The 17,647-nt window shown below is 29.9% G+C and overlaps 1 protein-coding gene across 1 annotated transcript in view; it reads right to left on the bottom strand.

Annotated features, from left to right (window-relative positions):
• The window catches only part of LOC134711789 (serine/threonine-protein phosphatase 2A regulatory subunit B'' subunit beta-like), a 32,497-nt gene that overhangs the window by 719 nt on the left and 14,131 nt on the right, over positions 1 to 17,647 (bottom strand). The window contains exons 3-12 of the mRNA XM_063572672.1: positions 15,883 to 15,986; positions 14,199 to 14,310; positions 13,156 to 13,230; positions 12,564 to 12,650; positions 10,477 to 10,633; positions 9,389 to 9,437; positions 8,210 to 8,296; positions 6,765 to 6,909; positions 5,922 to 6,071; positions 5,226 to 5,329 (exon numbers count right to left, since the gene is read on the bottom strand). Coding sequence (XP_063428742.1) covers positions 5,226 to 5,329; positions 5,922 to 6,071; positions 6,765 to 6,909; positions 8,210 to 8,296; positions 9,389 to 9,437; positions 10,477 to 10,633; positions 12,564 to 12,650; positions 13,156 to 13,230; positions 14,199 to 14,310; positions 15,883 to 15,986 — 1,070 coding nt within the window. The remainder of the gene's footprint in view (positions 1 to 5,225; positions 5,330 to 5,921; positions 6,072 to 6,764; positions 6,910 to 8,209; positions 8,297 to 9,388; positions 9,438 to 10,476; positions 10,634 to 12,563; positions 12,651 to 13,155; positions 13,231 to 14,198; positions 14,311 to 15,882; positions 15,987 to 17,647) is intronic.

Below are 17,647 nucleotides of genomic sequence, written 5' to 3' on the forward strand. Positions count from 1 at the left end.
ACAAAATTGTCCTGAATACTAATTTCATCAATTATTACTGAATTTTGTGAGCAATCAAAGTTTCAAAAGTTATTCAGAATAAAAATATCATCATGATAAATACAAGAAATAAATATAATATTGAAGACAGGTTCTAAGATTTATCAATAGCTAACTCATATTGCTGAAAACAAGAGTATTTGTATGTTTCCTTCTGTTCCAAATAAATATTCATTAATTATTTTTTTAAATCTAGCTTAGTATTAAAATATTCCACATGAGTGATTACATAGCATAATTTATATCAGCTTCACAACTATTTCTTTTATTAAAAATTCATCTTAAAGGTTCACCCATTCAAATATTATCAGATTATAGGGTTTAATAAAGATCACTGAAACATCATATTTAGGAAATTTAGGAGCAGGGGTATTGTTAAAATATCATCAGCTGAATAAAAATTACAATAACAAAATTTAGAGTATAAAGAAGTGCTCAAGAATTGTTTTTACAGCAGTGCATGCATTGAGATTTATATATTCTAGCACATACACCAATTACATATTAATTTAAGGTATGTACAGGTAAGAAAGAAGAATATATATGTAGAGGTTAAACACATGATCTCTTTGTAACCAGCTGACAGATCTGTAGTATTTTTTTATAATCCTTTCTTGAACCAAGTGGTTAAGTAAATCCTCATTGAAACATATAACACAGTCTTAGTGACAGACATAATAAAAAATCTGAGAGTCTTCAATGAAACATATATAACACAGACAAAAAAAAATATGAGCGTCTTCAATGAAACATATAAAACAGACATAAAATCTATATAAAAATATATTTTTCTAGTAAAACATGAAAAAATTAGAAGAAACAAAAATCTGTCAAGTGTCATTAACAGTATGAATCTCCCCTATTTCCATTTAGGATACAAAAGAACAAGAGACTCCCAGGATCTTGTTTCCATTACCTTGTATTTTACACTAGATAACCTATGAATCATTCACCTGAAGTTATGTTGGAATTGGTTCAGCAGTTTCAGAGAAGACTCTGGACAGGAAAATGTTCTAAAATTATCAATTAAGGCAACCACCAACTATTTTTGTCGTACATTTTTTGTATGTCTTATGTTTCTGATAATTTTTGCTGTTCACATTTTTTGCCAATCTATCATAATTTTTTATAGATACAGGGCAAAAAATTAATTAATCAAAAGTCAACAATAAAGGGCAGTAACTCCTCATCCTCGTCTTACAGTCATCCAATTGTTGTAGTCATCTTAAAATTTTTATAAAAGCAGTCATGTGTATTGACTGACTGTGAAAAAACCTATATAATTTTATGTTTGATACCCTAAGGATCATTCACCTCAAACTTGGTTGAAATTATTTGTTTAACAGTAGCTTTGTAAATGTTCAGTACCTTGACAATAATGACGAAGATGGATGGCCAGTGCTGGCAGTAGTTCATGTGGCCTAATGGGTAGGAGAGTTAAAGAGTTATCAATCAATAATGAATAGGCACTATAAAGGGAGATATGAACATAGTCATCTGTGTAATTGAAGAGACATCACTACTGCCAAAAGGAAAGAGATGTGAGACAAAAAATTCTAAACATTAGGTATATAGAACTGATTAAAAAACACCAATCCCTCTAAAAATAATCAACAGGTGTGTATGGAATGGGGTTGATTGTGAGGATAGAGGTAGGGGTACATTTTTTGTGAGAAAATAGTAAAATAAAGTAGGTGGATTAAAAATTTCCCATAGCCAGGTAGTTTGAAGTAAACACTTATTTCCGCACAGATTTGGACTTTTTTTTATCAAATGATGCTTTAAAATGATAAATAAGAAATTTATGTTTTATTTGTCATATTCAATATACTGATTTTTAATTGCACATTCAAAAAGTATGTGGATCAAAAATTCAAAAAGCCAGATAGTTTAAAGTACACTTTTGGAAGAATATTTTGATGAGATGGTGCCTGAAAATGATAAAATACAGAATTTATGATTTTCTAACCTAAATATTTAATGTAGTGTATTAATTATAAAAAAAGAAGATGTGGTATGATTGTCAATGAGACAACTATCCACAAAAGACCAAAATGACACAAACATTAACAATTATAAGTTCTACATAACAGCCTAAATCCAAGATGATTTGTCCATAATGCACCTGCCTCTGATATTATCAATTAGAATATAAATATTAACAATGGAGATCAATAAGAATATATATATTAACAAAGAGTGGAGAAGAGAATTGATGGTTAATATAATCTGTCTTTATCTAAGCTCTACATTCATACCTCAAAAGTTCACTGAATGAAGAAAAGAAACATAAATAAATAAACAATGAAACAAGATGCTTTGATAAACATAGAACAAGAAGAATACAATAAACAGGTACAACACAAATATGAATCTAACAGTAAACAGAGTATGAAACACAGGTTATATATCAATATCATTGGATAATTTTTTATCAACCTTTTTTATCAATGGACATTAAAACTATCTTTTTAGGTACATATCATTCAAAAATTATAGTTAAAAACAAGAAATAAATGAGTTAAACTTATCTTAAATTTCTCATTTCATACTAAAGGGATTTCATTTTTATCTGATTTTTTCATAATTTCATGTAATATTTATAAATCTAACTGAATATGACAGCTGTTTTCCATTTGTTTGATGTGTTTTAAGATTTTTATTTTGCCATTTGATAAGGGGCTTTCTTCTTTCAATTTTCCTTGGAGTTCAGTGTTTTTTTTCAATACAAAGCCTGTATTCCCTCTTTAGAAGTTCAATAAATTCTGGTCAAATCTATTTAGATCATATCACTTAAAACTCTACGAGACAAACATCCTTAGGATGATTCAGTCTATATTATTTACACTGGCTTATTTGTATTGTGTGAGAAGAAATTCTGAATACTTTTCTTTGGAGTTACGAAGGAAAAAACTACATCCTGCAGAAGTGGTAAAAAAAGGTTTATATCAACCAGCCAGAAAAAATTTAGAACCCTACATATTTCAAAAGTTTCTTTCTACTGGTCTATTATTTTTTTCATGTTTAGACATAATATTTGTTTACTTAGCTCATAATATAAGCTAAATAGAATTGAAAAGTAGCAAGAAACATTAACATTTGCATTGAGAAATGTCTTTGTATTGTTTTTAATATGCTGATGATTTCATACTCTGTCATCACTGTACGTGCACAATAATACATCCTCACCTACCTCTTTTACTACCCCCATGTAAATGTGGGTGGGGAAAAGTGGTCACTTATCAGGCTACAAAGGTGACAGGTGAATACATAGGTTAGTCAAACAAAAACATTATTAACAGAATAAATGTGAACATTTCATAAATATAAGATCATTCTCTTAAAAAATCTAAATGAAAACATAAAATATGATAAACACAATCTCAAAAATCATAATTATTAACTCAATAACTAACAGTCAAAATGAATAAAATGAAAAACTTTTATGAAAAGAAAACCTTGATATACATACATAATAATGTGCGACATAACATAGGACATAATGAAATCTAAAAGACCACCTTGGTAAAATTCTTATCACGAACAATTCATTCTTTTATGGACAAATAAGACAAACAATATAGTGAACGTTCCTTAAAGTGATCAAAGATTATGATATTAAGTCAGATAAAAATTGACTGTTATAATAGGTGAGAATTTTTACATTAATATTATATTTTGAGGTTTATTAATTATATACAGTGAGAGATTAAAGACTTGACATGGGGATAAATAATACACAAGGTAACCTCACTGGGTTATGAATAGGATGTGTTGCACACAATATACCTAGTATCTGTTGTATCCTTTAACTCAGTCGATTCCCAAGATGACAGAACAGATTTTTCACTGTTTTAGGAATGAAAAATATTTAAAGATCCCATATACAAATTATCAAAAAAAAATTGTCCTCAGATGTATTATGAAAATAAAAAGAAAGCTCTTTTAATTTGTTGTTGGATTTGACTATCTACATGTATTTCACAAAAACGTGTTGTAATGAAAGTGTGTTTGGAATTTTAAGTGTTGTAAGAAAGGTCTGTTTGATTTTTCTAAGTGTTGTAATAAAAGTCTGTTTGATTTTTTTCAAGTGTTATATTGAAGGTCTGTTCACATTTTTAAGTGTTGTAAGAAATAAGAAAGGTCTGTTTGATTTTACTAAGTGTTGTAATGAAGGTCTGTTCAGATTTTCAAGTGTTTTAATAAAGTTCTCTTTAAATTTCTATAGATTCTACCACAGCATTGCACTAACAATCCTAATTTTCCACTCAGTATTATTTTCAAACTTTAAAATTGTGAAATTTTCAGAGCATATATCTATTCAGTAGGATATGGTGGTAGAGTCTGTTTCTTAATGATTTAATTGAAAATGATGAATGCAATGTGATCACTGGATAGATAACCCTAGTAATTTAAACTAGACAAATTCACTCAAAGTGTGGCTATCAAGTCTCATCAAACCAATTGAAATGCAACAGAATTAAGAGAAAAAGTTTTTACAAAAAGCCCTCTTTTAACAAAGCTTATTCCAGAAAGATAGCACCAAGTTTCATGAATTTTTTTGAAATTTTAAAAGGATTTCAAATCCCTTAAAAGCAAAAGAAATTACTTATGGGGAAAATGATAAAATTGATGTAAGTTTTATATTTGAAGCTTTGCAGAATTAAATTTTCAATTCAAACTTTGCTATCATAGCTCTTTTAATATGATGTGTACAGCACCCATATTAGAACAATAAAGCTTATTTCAATATTTAAGAATAATAAATTAGGATAGACAAACAAAAAACATTTGTCTTTGACACATGCATAAAATAAATAACCAAAACCCCTTTTAATTTACATGCTGATTTCAAGCAGTTAAATTTATGAATTTCAAGCTTTGCAATTACAATGGTTATATGAAATATTCTCTTAAAAATTTACCATATTTTGTTCGACTTTTATATCAATCAACATTTCTGAAAAGCAACATCTTAAATGAATTATCAAGTTTAGACTTATTTGTACAGTTTTTTAATTTTTCTTTCTTTTTTTACCTCTTTGTTAAAAAACCTTTTTTATTTCAAAACCTCAGAACCAGATTCTTCTGGTGTCAAAATGAAATGTTACTGCAAGGGCACAAACTAAGCATAACAATGTCAGCCATCAAAACTGTGTAAAATGACCACCATAGAGCAAACTTACACTTCCTCTTGGTCATTTGCCCCTTCTTCAGCCACTAGAAGTTCATATTCTTCTGCAGCATACCTCTCCCAGTCAGTTGGTTCTGGTATGTCAGAGTCAACATCCTGTCAAAATAAACATTTTACGATATTTGTTAACTTAACTCACTGAAAAAGGATAAATTGCATTTTTTTTAAACATACAAAACTCATCCAACTGTTATATAAAGTAACAAAAAATCTAGATTGATCAAATAACCAAAGACATCTTGAAAATTTAGATACTTCAATTTAAATATTACCATAATACAATATGTAACAGCAATTTCAACAATTTCAACCAGTCTTCCCCTCAAACTGGTTAATTCTTTAAAAAACCTAACACTAATCAATTTTTGTAAGTTGTTCCTCGTGGTTCCTTATTTCTATCTTAAATAATTTAGCCAAAAAATGAATTTAAATAATCAAAATAACCATTAGTTTTCTAGTTAAGCAATTCTTGACCTTATGTAGCTTGCAATGTGCTTTTGCTAATTGTTAAAGTGAGTGAGGTGACCTCAAGTTGTTAACATGTATGTCCTTTGGTTTTTGGAAAAGGGTTGTCTCATCAGCAATCATACCACATCTTCTTTTTTGTATAAAACTCCTGATTTTTGTATTGTTTTATATTTAACAGACTTCTGAAATAAATCCATGAACCTTTGATAAATTTACCTACCCTCATATTAGAAAATGGATCTCTCTGCTCATGATCAAGGAATTTATCAAGGTTGATGAACGTGTCAAAAAATATATGAGTCATTTTACAATTTTTGAGATCAGCTAAAGTTATTCTTTCGTTATCCTTAGGTCTTACTAAATCTAACATCTGAAATGAACAATACAATCCTTTTTAAAATACATAGCCATGCATGAATTCTGGCATAAATTGATGAACTTAAAATATTATTTTTTAAGAAAGAAATCAAAGGAACAGTTATATTGCTACAAAATTGAAACAAGATGAATATTAAACTCAGTTAAACATACACATTCCCCATTTCCATTCTCAATTTTATTTCACTTATCAAAATGCAAGAACACTCTCACCAATTGCTGCTTTCCTTGCAGGTAAGTTAAAAACTGCATTGTATGTAGCTTGTCAATTACTCTCTTATTTAAAGCAGTTTATACATTTCCATTTATCTAAGAGTAATTGGGTATAAAAATGTACAACCTTACTGACTGTAAATTTGCTAAATTGTGTCTCCTCAGGATTTTTCAAGTTGATTTTTTTTTAATTAGATTATAAAATTCTGTTATAAATAGATTTTCCAGTGAAAAATAATATTTTACATATACATCTTTTCTTTTTCAGTTATTTTCAGTAATATAATAAGTAACAAATGTTTTTCATATTTTCATGCATGAGAAATATTGTTATTACTATGAATATTGAAGACCCATTGGTGGCCTTCACCTGTTTTCTGCTCTTTGGTAGGGTTGTTGTCTTATTGACACATTCCCCATTTCCATTCTCAATTTTACATTTATAACAATTGTAGATGCATTTATACAGTACCTGACATAAACAATCTTCAAAAGGTAACTTTTCTATTCCTAAGGCCTCCATTTTTTGCATTTGTTCTTCATAAAAATATTCCATTTCATACATTGATATCACACCATCTCCATCAAGGTCCATAACTCTAAACCAATATTCAACACTGAAAATAAAGGATATTAGTCATTGGTCTTAAAACTTCTTTAGAACAAATATGCAATACTGAACATTTCTTATGATTATCAAAGGTTATAAACTATAGTAAAAATAATAAAATTTAACTGTCGAGAGTGGAAAAATATCGTAATACACCAGTTAGTGTCAGAATCTGTTTCTCTATTGCTTTTTATCGTTCTTTTTCAAAGATTTTCAGAAACTTGTGTTCTTTATATGCGACGTCATCAGGCATTGTCGCCTTTTTTCATGACATCACAATAGAAAAATTCAGTAGAAAACAAAACATTTAGACGTCATAATCAAATTTCCACTAATCATTTGCCGAGAAACAGATTTTTTACTAGAGAGGAGAAATATTTTTCTCACACCGGTCAGGAAATGTGAAAATAGCACAAAAATTAGAGAAATAAGTAATCTCCCTTGTATCAGTAGTCTGTTACTTTGATCACATAAGGTTTTTAATAAGTTTAATCATATTTATTTATAGTGGACTGGGAAACAAGTTTTGCAACTTATATTAATCCCTTTCTACTTTGCGGGTGTGAGTGCTACCATGTAGCAGCATCAGCCTGCTCTATTATTGCAATGTTATACTTTTTTGGAATTTCACAAACTGATTTATATAAATTGCAACGTATACAGAATATGTGTGCCAAACTTGTGTTAAACCATTCTAAGTATGATAGTGCAAAGCAGGCATTGTTTGACTTACACTGGCTTCGGATCAAAGCCAGAATTACATTTAAAATCTTAACATACATGTACAACTGTCATGTAGGTAATGCACCGTCATATTTGATCAATTTGTTAAATCCTCAAGTGTCGAAACGTTCATTAAGGTCGTCACAGTCATCTATTGGTTGTTATGCAGTCCCATATAACAAAAAGAAAACTTTTTCAGATAGAAGCTTTAGTACTATTGGGCCAAAATTGTGGAATGAACTAGGTACAAATGTAAGAAACTCTGAATCTTTAGATTGAAAACATTGTATTTCGAAAATTATTTTGAACTTTTCTGACTTTTTTCTTGTGTATCACAGTATAAATTTTAAATTTTTGGTATAGTACATACTTATTGTATTTTTGTTTAGTATTTTTGTATTTTATATGTCATTTATGTACAACGCCATTGAATACATATTGTATATGTAGAAATAGGCGTTTAATTAAGTTTTCATGTTTCATGTTTCTATTTCGAAATCTACAAGGGTGTCTTTTACGTGCAAGAGATATGGCTCTCTTTCAAGTTTTTTCATGCAAACAATTTGAAAATTATAGGAAATTACCTTGTTGGATTTCTTTTATCTTCCTCTGATAACAAAAAACAAACAAACTGTGGATATGACATTTTCCCCTCTAATGCATTTTTACCTCTAAAAAAAATTACAAATAGTGATTAGGTCTATACATGAACATCAAATCTATGTTTAGAAGTAAAGGAACCATGTAAGAAGTAAAACAATAAACAGCTGTGACAGGAAAGCAAAGTACTACTGCTATAAATATAGTATAAAAAAAAATTCTCATAAGATGTTATCAGATTTGTCAATTTTTTAACAATTGAAGTCCAATAACTCTGATAAGCTCTTTGGCTGATCTCAACAGTATTGAAAATTTCTATCAGTGAATAAATACATTCTACTGTGGATTCATTATTATTCCTCGAATACCAATTTTTCATGATTTCGTTGGTACAGGCAAACCACGAAAATAAATGTTCAACAAATGACAAATTTTACCAAGGCGTGTATGCAGACTTCGGTGAAACCACGAAATCAAATATCCACAAATACGTAAGTTTCCCTGGATCCACTAAATTGGTACCCACGAAAATAAATGAATCCACAGTATATGGGCTGATGTCCAGTGTTAACTATGTATACATGAATTTAAATAAGACAATTTTTTAATATAAATTCTGGTTACACCTATATGATTTTTGTTTATAAACCAGTAATTCAGAGGTTGTCTTCTGTTGTTGTTTATCATATTCATTTTTCATTCAATTGTTTTGTAAGTAAATCATACTGTTAGTTATCTTGCTTCATTGCTTACATTTGTCATTTTTTGGCCTTTTTACCTTGCTATGCAATATGGGTTTTGCTCACTCTTGAACAATATATCATAAACAATAGATGATAACTTGTACATCATTTTTTCTCTGGCCGAGAGTTGTCTAATTGGCAATCTTACCACATTTTCTTATTGTTACATCTTAACACAAAATAAAATGTAAGGAAACTATTGTATCCTTGACATACATTGAAATAAAATCTAGAATATGCAAGAAAAGTATTTAAGAAGTTAAGCATGCTGCAAAACAGAGTTTTTAAGAAATAAATATTATACTTATACCCATCAACAGGTAACCGATCTAATTATCTGTACAGTTATTTGAGCAATGAAATGTTTGTGACATAATCGCTTACTTACATTTTTGTATGTCGTTAACTAATTGTACTTACTTTATCACAGCACCAGAAAATATTCTCTCAATTGTTCGGGAATTTACGGCTGAAAAAACACAAGATAATTGTTACAGATTATAGTTGCCTTCATTATTTCAGAATTATGTAATAATGTTTTTAACAAATGCAATAGATGAGCTTTTAATACAATCATGTATGAATATTTCTTGACGGGGTTTCCGTACGTACCTTGGATAGGTAATCACGAAATTGATGTGATGCAAAAGTGATTACCTATTTTATGATTGTTATAGCAAAACATGTTTATAAAGTTATAAATCCTGACAATTATAGGGTAAAATTTTAATGTGATAGTGGTTTTAAAATTTCTATGGTTGTTATTGTAAGCTAAAACATAATAAATGATTAAATTGTTACTGATTCTTCAGAGTTGATACTGACACTCAGCTATGATTTTCTAATTCTTAGTCAATTCCAATTTATTATAATTAATGTATGTATAGAAGTCACAGTTCTTAATCGCTCCAAATCCACTTCTGATGTCAAATTTTCTTGCTTTCTCTGATTTGTTTTTATAATGTTTCAAAAGGTGGTAATGCCTGATGACACCACATATCAAGATTACTTGTTCTTACAGAAGTTGTCTCAAAATCTTGGAGTAAGGCCTAAAATAAAATTTTGTTTGTTTCCCCAATCCTGACCGACCCTGCAAAAATGGCCCTACTCATAAAATTTCATTGTCAAAACTAAGCCAAATATTATTTTATTCATTTCTGATTTTGGGGCTTGCCAGATCATCCGATAATTTTCAGGCTTTTGGGAAAAATAAAATTATTTCCCTACCTACCTACCCACACCAGGCTTGGCAGGGTAGGGATTGGGGAAACAAACAATATATTAATTTAGGCCTTAGCCGATTTAATAACTGAATCTGTCCAATGTGAAACTTCTCCACTCTTGACAATTAAATTTTAATAGTTTGAAAATACTTGATAAGCCTTACATTTCAACTTTAAAAAAAAACCTGTTTAAAGTGTAGAAATATCTTGTTAGCCATGATGCAGTACCATGATGCAGTAGTAGAATCTATACTTATCTATAGTGTTTGTTTAACATATACTCACCATGATCATTATGGCGAGCTAGATCATGTTTATCTATTAACAAATCATGATCTTTATCTAGTTCCCAGAATTTACAATATATCACATAAAAATGTTCATAAGAAAAAAAGTCCATAACTTGATTAATATCATCTTCTTCTTCTAATAAAGATAATGTCTGAAAAATAAATATCAACATGTATGTTAAATATATAAACCCATGAATGTAATATAAATAAACACATGCATGTAAAATATATAAACACATGAATGTAATATAAATAAACACATGTATGTAAAATATATAAACTGTATATCATATTTGTTTTTCATTCATTATTTTGTACACATATTAGGATGTAAGTTTTCTTGTTAATTTTTTTTACATTCATCCTTTCAGGGCCTTTTATAGCTGGCTATGTGTTATGGGTTTATCTCATTGTTGAAGAATTTTTATGTCATTGGTCTCTTGTGGAGAGTTGTCTCATTGGCATTTGGCAAAATTGACAGCATTTCTTTCACAATATCTCCTTCAGGAAAATGTAATAACCAATCTATGGGGTGGTATCTGTGTTGTTTTCATGACATGAAAAAACCTTTTTCTGGTCAAGTGTGATGACTTCTTTAATAATGAAAAAAAATAGGATTTGATGCCACCACAAGTACCTATCAATTTGTTGATAAAGTTTAAAACAAACTGGCCTGGACAATTTGATAACAGCAACAATGATGAATTCAATTGTTAAGTTTAACAATTTTCTAGTGCTCTATTACAACATCTATTAGCTATCAGTTGAAAGTACAACATGTACATGTATTATATAAATCTTCAAGACCTCAATAACATAAGAAGTCAGGAATTGTTTTTATTCTACAGCACTTGATCAGAGATGTGGTGTCCTAGGACTGTATTTACTGTAAGGATATAAATTTCATTATAATATTTCATCTGACTGAGGTTTTTTTCTATTATTTGAACATGAGTGCTGGTATTGACTCTGCTGTTTATCTTTTCTCCATTATTTTCTGATATCTTCTACATATTATCTAGTCAGGATCTGCCAAAAACAAAGTAATATGACCTGCATAGTTTATCCCTGACCTGACCTTATCAATACTCTGACCTTCACCTATCAATTGATTTTATAAAAAGCTTAACACTGATGGTGTTTTGATAAAGAGATATCTGAACTGGCCATGATTCAAGCCTTACAGTAATTAGTTAAGTTTTTCTAAATAATAAACCAGATTTGCAAATTTATCAAAATAACCCTTAAGCCATTCCATGTGATATCTATCATTACAAACATATAGTTCATTCAATTGCCAAAACAAAAATTAACAGGATTCTGGAAAGACCTCTGAACAAGATATCTAAAAATAAATTGTACAATAAATTCCCCATAAAAAAGGAAAATTCCTGGTATTCATACTGCAATTTAATTCAAGTAAAATTCTTTTTGGAAATGTCTTTAATAGGTCCAAGGACACAGTTATCATCCTTTGGTTTTCGTTGTTGACGAATATAGTTTCTAGTATTAACAGTGTATAACTTGCATTGTTTTCCCATACACTTTCCATATTCATTTCTCAATATGTATACATGAAATATAAAGAAAGGGGATGAAATTACATGATAAAAAATTTGGATGCTGAATCTTTATGTTAAGTTAACTCTTTCCTCCATTGTTTTTTTTGTTTTTTTGCATTAGTACAGAATTTAGGCTGTTAGTTTTCTCGTTTTCATTGTTTTACATTTGTCATTTTGGGACCTTTCATAGTCTATATATGCTGTATGAGCTTTGCTCATTGTTGAAACCCATACAGAGAAATATAGTTGTTCATTTTTGTATCATTTGGTTTCTTGTGAAGATTTGTCATTGGCAATTCAATCATACTACATCTTTATATTATTATATTGAATATTTGTATTACAATAAATAAGATGATTGCATTCTTTTAATAATACCAACTGATTTAGTGAATATTAAATAGCTATATAATCAGGTAGAAAAGTCCTGTCTTACATCCCTTCCCACCCCAATACATCTGCCATGTACACAAATATTAGTCCATCAAATTATACTGAACCTAATAATTTTACTTACAGATAAAAAGTTACTTTTTCTAAGTTCTGTTACTGTTATTTTCCCTGACCAACTTCTATTTACACAATACAATATTCTGGCTATCACCTGAAACAACACAAATATAATGTAAAACATCAATATCACGAATGATACTACATAATTGTTAACTAAAACAATTCCCTATGTCCTCAGTAGTGAGAACAAAACTGTTAACCAAAACAATTCCCTATGTCCTTAGTAGTGAGAACAAAACTGTTAACCAAAACAATTCCTTATGTCTTTAGAAGCGAGAACAATGAGTACTAGGGTGTAAATTTCATACTGCCATTTCACACATAATGGATAAGTCTTTGCATATATAAAGAACCTTTTATAAACACTATGTCAAAGATTTCAAGAATATTCTTTTGTTGGGTGTATTTTACATTCAAAGGTGTATACAAAATGTATTTGCTCATAAACTCATAGAAATTATCATATGTGCACCCAACAGGAGCTTCCTTATTCAAGAACAATCTGTACAATTCAAACTATATAACTTTAAGCTTTAGTTACCTGTTTTCATGAAATCCTTAAATTTGTTACTTAAGTATTATAGGTTATAACTTACAGTGTTTACATATCTAGAATGGAACTCAGGAGCTTCTTGTAGAAAGGTTAAACCCGGATGAGATTCTACAATATCCTGAAAATAAAAAAAATAAAAATTACAGAAAGTTGTCCCACTTCTAAGTAGCTAAGACAGGAAACTGTATTGCATACATGTTATTTAAAGCTTACTCTTTGATTTGGTACCTCTTGATTGTTGACCTCTCTATTGCAGTTATGGATGTTCATCATTAATGTGATTTTATCTCATTGACTTTATAATTACCTTACATTCTTAAAAGGGATTTTTTTCTCACTTTGAAAACAAAGCCATGTTCTAATTCCAATAGACCTTGTGACTATTTCAGAATCTGTGAGACTTGAACTATTGACATCATACACTAAAAAAAATTTCAATGCGTAATCAGACATTTTCTTTTATGATGTCAAAATTTTACGGGATCCTTAGTGATGTATGGTAATGGTGAATAAATGGTAATAAGGTGTATAGAATGTGGGGTGCACATGCTTGAATCAAAGTTATAGATAGCAAAGTCAGTTGTTATTTGAACATGTTAGAGATCAAAATGAACATTTGTGTTGGTGTTGCTATCAGAATGGTTCTATTCACACTATAAAATGTAGTACAACTGCAAGGTATAATGTAAGGTAACACTTTTTCTAAGTAGAGCCTATGTGTAGTGGTTAGTGCATTGGACTACTAACACAAAGGTTCCTGGTTTCGATTACCGTCCGATTGAAAATTTTAGGGATTGAATTTTCAGCTCTCCCTTGACACCATTTGCGAGTATGGTCAAGAGGAAACAATGATACTCCGTCCAATGGGACAATAAATGGCCGACCCGTGTTAAGAGAGAGCCATATCTCTTGCAAGATAAAGACACCCTTGTAGATTTAAATAAAAGAGCAGGCTAATGCAGCTACAACATGTACAAGGCAGCACTCGACCCCCAAAGTGGAAAGGGATTAATATAAGTTGTAAAACTTGTTTCCCAATCCACTATAAATAATAATAAATAAATTTAATCTAAGGTAACACTCTACCTGAACTAAAGGTATTAAATCTGCTTCATCAACATAATCTCTCCCCTGTGGACTATGTACTGTTAGTAACTTTACAAACCGAGACGCAGCATCGTGACAAACAGAAAATACTCTGAAATTAATAGTACAATAATCAGTTAATCAAAGATATACTCTCAAATGAATGCCACTTTTTGTATTTGTAATTCAGCGGTTGTCCTTTGTTGCTGTATATCAAATTTGTTTTTCTATATTTATTTTGTACATAAATCACCCTGTTAATTTTCTCATTTAAATTGTTTTTATGTTTTCCATTTAAGGGCCTTTTATAGATGACTATGGGATATGGGTTTTAGTCATTGGTGAAGGCTGTACAGTGACCTATAGTTGATCATTTTGTGTCATTTGATCTCTTTGGAGAGTGGTCTCATTGGCAATCATACCACATCTCATTTCTATATTTAAGAACATTGAGTGAGCAAACTGACATACTCCTTGCTCCCAGCTGAAAAGGTGAAATAATTAGAGTTATCTGATGATATAACTTTTGTATATTTATGGTATGTTTTATTCTCTGTCATGAGGTTCACTCTTTCTTTTTTCTGACCATGCATCCTAGTATGGATGCAATGGCGCCATTATTTGATAACATTTCAGAGTTTAGACAAGATATTCTAACTTCTAAGGATGATTCACTCTATAAATGGATGAAAGGAAAGTGAGACCACTTTTTCACCCCAAAATATAGCAGTATTAAAAATTATTAAAATGTTAACATTTATTGAAAAGTTGAATGCTCCTGCTACATAAATATTGGCTGTTTTTGACAATACCATGCACATATATCGGGTACTAGCATCATTAAGTCAAGCTAAATTACTGAAATCTTCACAATTTTAGCATCATTGTAAAATTTAAGACTGTTTCCATCTTATATGAAAGTGGCCGCATTTGTGTTCATTCTTAATATTGAAATGTAAGTAGTATTTGATGATAAAACATAAGATATATAAAGGCTGAAGATGAACAGGGATGCTGCCGCTTTCATTTTTGACAAAAAACATCTGAAAAGTGACATTTTTGGTATGTTTGATAGATTTTTCATATTTAAGCTTAAATCGGAGCATTTTTAATGAGTAAATCAGTTAATATCTTACACATAATGTAATTGAATCAACTGAAATAGACACATAAGTGATTAAAAAGTGTCCAAAATCTTTCATCAGGCAAACCTGAAATTTGAGGCCAAAGTCAGCCCTTACCAGACATAATCCTTTGTTCAGTAGTTTTTTGGGAGAAGATATTTGAAGAAGTTTACAACAACAGCAAAGATGGATGCCAAGTGACGACAATAGCTCATGCTGCCTTATAGCTAAATTAGCTAATAAAGAAGTATTGTTTTAGGGCATTGTTTTTATGAATGATTGTTTAAGGTTTTTTTGTATCAAGTGCAAATAATTTTGTGCCACATATTTTTTAAGTACAGTATTGCAGGTTATTTCCAAGGGATGTAAATTTTAGCTTATTTTCACGGATAAAACAAAATCGGCAAGTTAAAAGTGTACAATGCAAAGGTATTGATAAAAGTTTAGAGTCTGCCAAATAATAACCACCAAAATATTTTGTATACCTTATTCAATGAAAAGGGTGAAATTTTACACCTGTGGAAAAAACTCGCTTTACCGTATCTCTGTACAACACTTACTTTCTCCACATGGCAGCAAACATTTGGAAAGTAACGTAACCATTTTTGTTCCCTCCTGACGCTGTATATAACAAACTCTTCCAGTACAGAGGTAGATTAATGACCTATTATAGAGAAATAAGGTACTTTGTATATAACAGTAAAAATATAATAACAAAATATGAAAAGATATCACATATGCTAATTCACCTTTGTGAGTTGTAAATATCTTATTGCAGTGGAAAACTTATATGTAATGTTTGTGGCTGCAAGAGAGTTGTTGCTAAAGTCAGTTTTTATTAGGTATCGGTTATTTTTTTAAGTACTGTTTGTAAAAAGTCGGACCAGATAAATTGGGTCACATCATTATACAATACATGTATATTCCATTAAGGTGGTACCTAACACTACAGGGAGATAACTCTGTAAAATCAGCTAAACGTCTTAATTAAGCTTCTCAATGATCAAAATTAGTGTTTGTCAAACTGCTATGTAACCAGTGTAATTTTTCTGATAAATTGGTAGGTTCAGTTTTTTTGAAATTTTTATATTTTTGTCAAAGGGTCAAAAGTGAATATTTTGTCAAAATTTTATGAAATTCAAACAAGCCAGTTAAATTTTAGCCAAGGTGTTGGGTACCACCTTAAAAACAACTAAAGAACCAGATCTCTCTCATTAATATTAATACTGAGAACTTTAACTGTGGGAAAATCTTGACCTTTTTCATTTCCTTTTTTCGTTATCATAATAATCATACCCTTTTCATAACATAAAAAAGTCTGCAATAATTATTTACCTTTTATCCAATTTTCTAAACCACATCATTCATTTACAAAGTTATTATTTCAAAACATTTTATGATGATAATTTTTTTTCTGTATACATCTGGATTTATCATAAAGCACAGAGATAACCAGCTTGGATAAAACCGACAGCATGAATAACGGCACATAATCATCTTTAGAAGATCTGACACACTTTTAATTAATTTCTTTTATGTTCTGCCAAATTTTTGACATTTCACTAATTTGAGGTTACTGGATTGTAAGTCTGTTCTCAGAGCACTCAAGTTGTGTCAGCAAAAACAATAATGAGCTTATAAATGAAATCTTATAGCATTTTCTTTTCCAAATCTATTTATACAATTTCATACATTTTCAATCTACAATTTAAAATGAAACAAAATAGATTTTCTTGAATCTGTTATCATGTTTTTTTTAACTCATTAGTTAACATAACATAGGAGAGGCATGCTGTCAAAAATACAATGTAGTATTAAAATTAATATTAATAATTTGTATTTTAAAAAAAAATGTATCGTTTAATGTCTATCAATTTGTCATGAATATATATATGCCTGTCTCGGCGTTTTGCATTTGCGCCCAATCTGCACTTCATTTGCACCGATTTTTTCTTTCATTTGCGCTGATTTTTTTACAGGTAAATTACAGGTAAAAAGATATAAGAAGATGTGATATGAGTGCCAATGAGAGAACTCTCCATCCAAGTCATGTTATTTTTCATTTAACATTATAGACCTCTTCCATTAGCCACTTGTACAAATTTATGAATTGTCAATCATAACATGTATATAACTGTTGTCCCCTGATCACAGTGGGGAGGTGGAAGAAGGCCTTCAAGATACATCTCCAGACATTTTCCCTGACCGTAACCGTAGTTCTTTAGCCTCTGTCTTTCGGACATCTGCCACATATTTATGCTCGATCTGTGTTTTGACAATAAAATCCTTGGTGACTCTGGCTTTACACAGTTTTATAGTACATTA

Source organism: Mytilus trossulus, chromosome 3 (genome assembly GCF_036588685.1).
Source record: "Mytilus trossulus isolate FHL-02 chromosome 3, PNRI_Mtr1.1.1.hap1, whole genome shotgun sequence".
NCBI classification, from domain to species: Eukaryota; Metazoa; Mollusca; class Bivalvia; order Mytilida; family Mytilidae; genus Mytilus; species Mytilus trossulus.